At 36.5% G+C, this 9236-nt stretch overlaps 1 protein-coding gene across 1 annotated transcript; it reads left to right on the top strand.

The window, feature by feature from the left end:
• The first annotated feature begins 7307 nt into the window (after positions 1-7307).
• Positions 7308-9236, top strand: LOC133804915 (uncharacterized). The gene is made up of 3 exons (XM_062243019.1): positions 7308-8140; positions 8690-8811; positions 8923-9236. The coding sequence occupies exons 1-3, from the start codon at positions 7676-7678 to the stop codon at positions 9074-9076; spliced, it is 741 nt and encodes a 246-aa protein (XP_062099003.1). The 5' UTR covers positions 7308-7675; the 3' UTR covers positions 9077-9236.

Raw genomic sequence — 9236 nt, 5'->3', positions numbered from 1 at the left:
GCACATTTAACTCAACTAAACATGCATCATAATCATATATTCACATAAATCCACATATAAGCATATTAAATCAGTTATTGCCCTCTAAGCACACTAATCAAGGCCCTAAGTCCGATTAACAAATTCGGGTCGTTACACCTTGGCTCATGGGTGCTATGTGGTGCAAGTAAAGGGAAAGAAAAGCTCACCCAGCCTTGAGTGGAGAGCTTAGGTGGTGATGTGTACATATGCGGCCGCTTGACCACCACGGCCAAGGAGTTCTCAGAGGAACTAGGGGGTTTACCCTATTTTTGCCGCTTAGGTTGGCGGGATTGTAAATTTGGAATAGTAGTGACCTTTTTGCACTGTAAATAACTTGTAAATGTTTTGAATAGCTCATGAGCAGTTTATATTAAAGTATATCCTTTCCTTTTTATTGATTTTACACCTTAACCTGTTAATTACACTTAGGACATGTTTTTAACCAAAGGACTCGGGTAGCGAGTCAAATTTCAGATAAAACCGATCATCGTAACTGTTCTGGGGTAACCAGGGCGTTACACTTCCCCTGCGGATCGTTCGGATGATCCCGTCCTGGGACATGATTCATCCGTTCTTTCCTAGGGAATTGCCCTAGTTTTCAGAACGGGATGAGCTCTCTTTTTGGGGTTTGTTTTTTCCACGAGATTAGCCATTTTGGCTTTCCCTTTTTCCTGAGCAGGGTTCGACGGGCCGTATCTGGGATGTGGGGATGGTTCCGGAGGAGGAATAGGGGTAGCGTCGTTGGGTACGAATGTCCTTACAGATGGGACAAGCAGCTGCGTTACTGGTGGAGGAACGACTAAAGGATTGGCTGCCAATCCTTGGGCAGTGATAAAGGCCTGAAGATCTAGGAGGGACTCTTGCATCTGGCAGGTGGCCTCCTGTTGTTTAGCCATCCTGACTTCTTGATCTAGGACCTGTTGTCTCAAACGGACCATCTCTCGATCTGCTTGTTCAGGATCCATATCTTTCTCGTTAGGATCAACATCGTTTTTGGCCTCGTGATCCTCATAGTCTCCTTCCTCTTCCTCATAATAACCTTCGTTGTCATCACCCCCATCCCCGAAGTTCTAGGAGTCGTCGGGCAGAGGCCCCAGATAAGGCGTATCCTCGGGTTGGTCTCGAGGAAGTGGTTGATTAGAAAATGGTTCTCCATTGTCTTGTTGTTGTTGTTGTTGTTGGTGAGCAGGATCAAACACGGTATGCCTGATGTTCACCATTTTTGCAGATGATCAAGGTTGACTCAAGTTTTCTTCAGCTCTCAATGAAAGCACCAAATTTTTACTGGGTTTTTCAAAAACTAGAAATATATTATGAAATAAGAGCTGGAAAGAAATGATTAGAGATGTACAATAACAATTTTTACGTAGTTGGCGCGTTAATGAGTCTTAGTCCACAAGTCACTAGTATTAGGCTTTAGAGAGTTTTGACAATGGAGTTTTTCTGCAAGTTCAGCAGAGTTTTTGTTTACAAGAGACATTATGGGATCCCTGCTACAGTGCACCATTGACCCTATTTATAGGCAATCAAGTAGTTTGGGTCGGACTAATCCGGGCCCAATAGAGATGTAATTACAATTTGCTCGCTAATGGAGTCATAATACAAAGAATGTGAGATAACTAAATGTTTTTAATCAGGGCACATTGGGCCAGTTTAGGCGTGGCCAAGCCTTACAACTGCCCATTGTACATTAGTACAGACTGGTCCGCGTGGGTTTCTAAGGGGATCCTGGGGATAAGGTCTGTCAGAGTAGTGGCAGTACTGGTTCCTAGGAACAGTGTACGTTCCGTGTGTACCCTCTTCTACAGGTTAGTTGGGGAGACCAACTGCCGAATTTCTCGGGGATATGTCAGCGTCAGGGAATACCAAGCTTGCCCTATCCAGACGTCTGGTCCGGGTTCATTTACTAATATTCTGGTTCGTTTACGGGGGGCTCTGGTTCATTCACCAGGACCTGGGTTCATTTGTTAAGGTAGATCTCGTGATGGTGGAGACTCTCTCTGGATTCGTGAAAGGGTCCATCTCCGGGGAACAATTATTCTACCACCTTAATAAGCATCCCAGAGGATGTAGGATGGTGCTAGCCGAGAGGGTAACTTGGCCTGCAGTGCTATCCCGGTCCATTTACTAAGCCCGCGCCCCTCGAACCTTATTGGGCCCAATTCCATTTGGGCCATCAGGATTTCTTCCTTCCTTGTTCATTGGCCTCAGGATGAGCCCGGACCTCTTATGAGGGCCCACGGGTCCATTTGGTCATGCCACATGTCATGAGTGGAAAACAGGGATAACACATACGTAAAAAAATGTCATGTTTTTATTTATGTGTAGGTCGGTTAGCTATCAAGCATGTAGAGATATAATTATTCTTGCATCAATAAATTATATACTTATATAAATGTGAGCTATAGAGAGGTGATGTGGCTTCCTAAAGTAATCTATATATGATTTATCTATTTTCTTATAATTTGTAGTTTTTTCAAATTTTTTTATTTAACAAACGAATTAATTAACCATTTTAAAAAATCACTCTAGTCCCACATAGTTTACAAATAATTGCGAGTGATATACTTTTAAACTATAGATAAAGTAAACTTCATTGACTTTGATTTGTAATTTGTCCAAATATTAGTATTTTTTTTCTTATACAGGTGATTGATTTAACTCAATTTTGTCCAATAGTTATATTATTTTGAGTTCATCAAATTTATATTAATATTTAACATATTTTTTATATATTTAATTTTGTAATATATATTTTTATATCATTTAAATTTGTCTATATACTATATAAAAATGAGCTATAGGGGAGATGATGTGGCTTCCTAGAATCATCTATATATGATTTATCTATTTTCTTATAATTTGTGGTTTTTATTTATTTTTATCTAACAAAACAATTAATTAACAATTTAAAAAAATCCCTTTAATCCCACATGATTTACGAGTAATTTTGGCTGTTAAACTTTTAAGCTATAGATAAATAAACTTCATTCACTTTGATTTGTAATTTTTCCAAATATTAGTATTTTTTTTTCTTATATGTTAATTGATTTAACCCAAATTTGCCCAATAGTTATATTTTTTTTGAGTTTATTAAATTTATAGTAATATTTAACATATAATTTATATATTTTATTTTGTAGTATATATTTTTTTATCATTTAAATTTGTATATTATATATTGAAAAAAATGACAAATGTATAGCGTAAGCAATGAGCAATGCACATTTATTTAGTTTTATTTAGATACAATTATATAATATAACTTTAATATTTTTGTATATTGAAATTATTTTTCAGTTATTATCTTTATTGCATTAATATTTTTTTTTCCTTTAGTTATATTAAAAAATTATTTTGAAAATATATTTTTTAAATAACTACGCGAAGTACGATTCTATTGCCTAGTGGTATAATAATTGTCGAAACATATTATGATTTTAATGTCGATAATTAAATGGAAGTGTCACGCATAAGAGCTATAATGTCCCAAATTCCCTAATGTGGCTTAATGTCTGGATTAGGGGGCTAGGAGAGCCATAATTGATTTAATATGTAATTATGTGATTACATGCATGATTATGTGAGTTATATTATTATATGATGATAATTGTATGCATGTGGGCTCACTTCTTATTAGAAGGACATTTTTGTAATTTTGGCCATTTAAAAGCATAATTGTATATTTATGTGCATGTTTGTGATTTATGGGTGAGACCACATTATTATGTGGATATGTTTGAGCTATTCGTCATGAGACGATTCTAGGATGCAAGTTAGTAGTTTAGTCATAACGGGGTTAATTATTGGGCGAGGGGTGAGCTTGTGGGTAATTTGATGCTTAGTACATTACCGGGAATGAACGGGTAATGAGATATGATTTAATAAATATTTGAGGATATTGGGAGTAACGAGAATTGGAGGACGTTAATTATGATTAACGGGATAGATGAGAAATGACAATTTTGCTTTGCTTAGCTTTGAAGGATTAATTTGGCCCTAGGGGCAATTTTGTCATTTGGGCTGCTAGATAAACTTAAGTTAGCAGGCTGTGGATTGGTTTAAGGCAACAAAATAGAGGTCCTCTTCCTATCTCTCTTTCAATCATCTCTCTCGGGTTGAAATTTTGAAGCAAAATTGGAGGATTCAAGCTTGAGGATTAAGGCTTGGAGTTTAGGGTTGTGTTGCTGCAACTAGAATGGGTTTAATTCGTAATTGAGGTAAGGTTTTCAGCTTGAATCTCAGGGTTTTACTTTGTTTTTGAGATAGTTCATAAGCTTGTTATCTTGATTGTGTAATTGGATATGTGGTGAGGTTTCAAGTAGTATAAAGCTTGGGTTTTGATGTTAGGTTGGTGGATATGTTGTATAAATGTTGGTTGTGATTTTGGGATTGGTTTGTTGAAGATTCGGCTGAGTTTGAATTGAGAAAAAAATGCAGGGGATCTGGGTTCGTGGGGTCAAGTTGCGACCGAGTTCATGCAAGTCACGACTTGAATGCATCCCAGAGCTTCCCCTGGGTTCTATCTAGCAGGCGCGCTGCGACCCACAAGGGCAAGTTGAGGCTCGCCCCTGGCACCCCAGACAGGGGGCTCTTGTCTTGGGGGCGCACCGCGGCCCTTGGGGGCAGGTCGCGGCCCACCAGTCCCTTTTGTGCCAGGATGTGTTTTAGTCACTTGTAAGCGTGGGTTTTCATTTCTCTAAGCTCGGGATCGAATCTACTAGCTGTTTTAGTAGAATTCGAGGCCCCAGGAGCAGGGTTTTAGTCCATGAACCTCTTATTGCTTATTTTATTGATGAGATTTCATATTTGGTTATGACTAGGTGACTGCTACGGGACTTAAGGACAGATCGTTCTCAAGGGTCGCTATTTTATTATTTCATGCTCGAACTATAGGTAAGGAAACTACACCCAGTATGTGACATGCATGGTTATTAATGAGGCATGTTGAGTGCTCTATATATGGACATTGATTGCATTATAAATGTCTGGCAGCTTTGCTTACCTGTGAATGGCACTGACTTATTAGTCAGAAACAACAATGGTGTTTAGTACTGTCGCGAAACTCTGACTTATCAGTCATGATCGACAATAGTACTGAGCGCTGGTTGTATGGTATTGACTTATGAGTCAAGAGCGGCATTAGCGTGTTTAATGCAGGCCGAAATGATTAGATCTAATCAACATGAGCATTAAATGCTTTATCGACCTATTGGTCGAAGAAAACTAAAGCGCTTGTCTAGTCTAAAGGCTAGTTACTTAGAGCCAGGGCTAAAAGGCTCAGGTGACATAAACGTCACATGGTTTGGGGTGCGGGACCCCAGAGAGACTTATTAGTCATCTATTCAGGGAGACTTATTAGTCATCTATTCAAAGAGACTTATCAATCATCTATTCAGAGAGACTTATTAGTCATCTACTCCAGAGAGACTTATTAGTCATCTACCTAGAGAGATTTATTAGTCATCTACCTAGAAAGACTTATTAGTCATCATCTGATTAGGGCTGCAAGCCCCAGAATCATTTATTTATATTGTATACATGCAGTAATAAGTTTTATTGCCGAGCATTTACTCACGAGTGCTATGTGGTGCAGGTAAAGGAAAGAAAAGCTCACCCAACCTTGAGTGGAGAGCTTAGGTGGCTATGTGTACATATGCGGCCGCTTGACCACCACGGTCAAGGTGTTTCTTAGGGAAACTAGGGTTTAACCCTATTTTTGCTGCTTAGGTCGGCGGGTTGCAACTTTTATACTGTAATGATCATTTTGGATTGTAAATAACTTGTAAATACTATTATGGGCCCATGTACAGTTTAACGTTTTAAATAAATATATCTATTCTTTTTGACCGAGATTTTCACCCTGACCTGTTAATAATACCTAGATGCACGTTTACAACCTAATGACTCGTTTAGCGAGTTAAGCACTATTTAAAGTACATAATCTGTCAGTCTTGGACTAACCAGGGCGTTACAAGAGCACTCACAATAGATTATGTAAAATAGCTACAAAGCTCTAAATTTCTTCTCCATTAGATGATGTATAATAGCTAAGGTGTTTAGCTAAGCTATACTAAAGATATATCATTCTCCACATTTAGCTACACACTATTCATCATTTAAAGTTATTTAATTATTTTTTTTATTCTTCTCTCTTTCTTTCTCCATCATCTTCTTTTATTTAAATAAATAAATAGTATCTATAAATATAATATTTAAATGTTGTAAAGAGAAAATATAGAGTAAACTGATATATGATGTAATGTAAAAGTTTGAGGTAAAATAAAAAAAATAGAGTTTTGGTAATGTATTTTGAAGTATAGAGTAGAGAAGCTATTGCAAGGGCTCTAAGTAAAATTGATTTTTAATAAATTTATTTAATTTAACTGTTTATAATTTAGCTAAAATAAAAGAGATTTTTTCTTATATACTCATATTTTTTTTTGTTTTTTTTATGGTTTTTATTTTTTTTTTAAAAATAGACACTCAAGTTTTCAAAAATATTATTTTCAAAATTTCATAATTATGAAAATATACTTTTTAAGAAAAATAACTAAAAAATAACTCATTGGACCAGTTAAATATAAAAAAAAAAATTAGAAACAACTTGAAAAAAAGAAATCTAAAAACAACTTAAAAAAACCGTAAAAATATAAAAATTTACTTAAACTATAAAATTAAAAAAAAAATATTATTTGACCATAAAAATATAATATTTTAACAAAAAAAAAAAAAATCTTAGGTAAAATAAAACCGTTGGTACGATTAATTGACAGCAAGAAGTATCCGGTGTTCATATAAAAATCTTCCTCTAAAAAACAAAAAACAGAAAATTTTCCTTTAAAAATCTTACCACATGATCCAAACACGTAAAATGAGTAGGAACATTGCCAAACTATTGATATTTGGTATGGTCATCAGTGCAGGACCAGCTAAAAGGAGTAGGACAGCAGCTAGGCTAGTTTAGTATTTATTTAAATAGTTTGAAGCCCATGAAAGCATGGACAACATTTGCAGGCTCTTACCTGCAAAAGATTTGAAATTAGTACAATTTAATCATTTTTCTTTTTTTAAATTAGAAGGATTTGGAATCTGAACAAAAGATTCACCAATAGCAATGACTGTACAACATTATGATATTATATGAATTCCTTATAAATATTAGATCTCAAACTTAACTTTGATGTATATATCATTATTTATATGTTTCTATAATTTATCATAAAATAATGGTTTATTTATTAGTAAAAAAAGGAAACTGAAAAAGATTTGTGAGTTTGATATATACTAAAGAATCCGGGTCTAGTATTAGGTCTGGCCATTTCATCATCAAAACAGAAATATAGTGATTGTTTACTGTTTTCTTTTGTAGAGGAAAAGCCTAAGTGGTCAGTGAATCCCGTGATACTTTAATCTGCCCACATAAAGAAAGAAATTATGACATTTTTATCATCACATTCACTCCTCTCACTCTCCCCCACACCATCTCTTTAGTCCTTCTTTTGTCTCTATACTCACTTCTCCATTATAGTATCTCATAACCCATTTTAATTTACACTCTTGATATACACACTAATCTCTCTCTCTCTCTCTCTCTCTCTCCAGGACCGTATCCCTATAAAACTCTCGTTTGGGTCAAAAGGGCAGGAGGGAAATGCCAAGTTCAAGCTCATTTTTGAGGCAGTTGAGTAGTGGGCGGAGTGAGGATTGGAAATCCACATCCAAGAGGTGGGGTGGGAATAGCAAGTGTAGGAGTGGCGGTGGTGTTAATATGGGTTATGGTGTTAGCCAGTGTGAGGGGAGTTTGTCCCAAATGGAAGGGATGAACAACATGTATGTATATGGAGGTGAAAATGGTGGGTCGGTTATGAGGAAAAGAGTGATGGTTGTGGTGGACGAGTCTTCTCACTCCAAACATGCCATGATTTGGGCACTCACTCATGTGGCCAACAAGGGTGATTTGCTCACTCTTCTTCATATAGTCCCTTCTTCCCATAAGGTGGTGTCCTCTGAAAGGGCTTCTGACTCTTCATCCTTTGTTTCTTCTTCTTCCTCCTCCTCATCTTCTCCTTTTCTTGCCAACTCTCTTGGGTCACTTTGCAAGGCTTGCAAACCTGAGGTACATTTGCTTCTCCTTCTCTCTCACCATGTTTGTAGCTCAAGTTGTGTTTAAATGAGAGTTTTACCAAATGGGTCTCCATTGTTTTCTGCATTAAGTCATGTTTTTACTTTGTTTGAATAAGCTTTAGTATGTTGGATGTGGTAAGAACAAGATAGCAAGAGAGTTTCTTACTTAGATTCGGCAGATCGCTCTTGAACTTGAATCTTGACCAGTAACCACCATGGTGTATTGTTTTGTATTTTCGATTACTCTCAAGTCTCTTACTTTGTTGTTTTAGTTTTTTCTTTTAGCATTTTTTTTCTGTCATTCTCTTTAGAGGTAGAAGGGCAATGATTTTTTTTTGTCAGCCTCTCTTTTCTTTTTCTTATCTAACAGAGTTGGTCCATACATCTTTTCAGTGCACATCATTTTTGTTTTTTTAGGTAAAAGAAAAAGAAAAGGAAGGTGGTAATGGGGGAACAGGAATAGATGCTGTTGATGTTGTCCCTTTAGTTAGTCTAATCTGCTACTTGTTTAGGCTAAAAATGCTATGTTTAACTCGTTCAGGTTGAAGTAGAAGCTCTGGTGATTCAAGGACCAAAACTGGCTACAGTGATAAGCCAGGTGAAGAAGCTAGAGGTTTCTGTGCTAGTTCTGGGTCAGAAGAAAACCTCTCCACTTCTCAGCTGGTGGGTCCTATTACTCCCAAGTTCAAAGAAAAAACCTTTTTTTTAGTCACGGTTTTTCTCCACCGTTGGATCTTTAGATAATTATACATTTGTTTATATATTTTCATGCAGCTTATGTGGGATGAGCAGCAGGACAGAGGAGTTTGTGGAGCAATGCATCAACGGCGCAGATTGCTTGACTGTAGGAGTGAGAAAGCAGAGCAGAGGAGTGAGCGGTTACCTTATCAGTACCAGATGGCAGAAGGATTTTTGGCTCTTGGCTTAATTAAGTTTAGTTTAAGTCTCCCTACTTAGCTATTTAGTCTTAGCTCTAATTTTACCACTTTGTAACTACTAACTAGTGACTTCCTTCTCTTTGTAATAATTTTCATCTAATCTAAAATAAATTGAAATATCAGTTCCATTTATGGTTCTGAACACTTGCA

Source organism: Humulus lupulus, chromosome X, assembly GCF_963169125.1.
Source record: "Humulus lupulus chromosome X, drHumLupu1.1, whole genome shotgun sequence".
Classification (NCBI taxonomy): domain Eukaryota; kingdom Viridiplantae; phylum Streptophyta; class Magnoliopsida; order Rosales; family Cannabaceae; genus Humulus; species Humulus lupulus.
The sequence above is the reverse complement of the archived record's forward strand: the minus strand, read 5'-3'. Positions and strand labels throughout refer to the sequence as shown.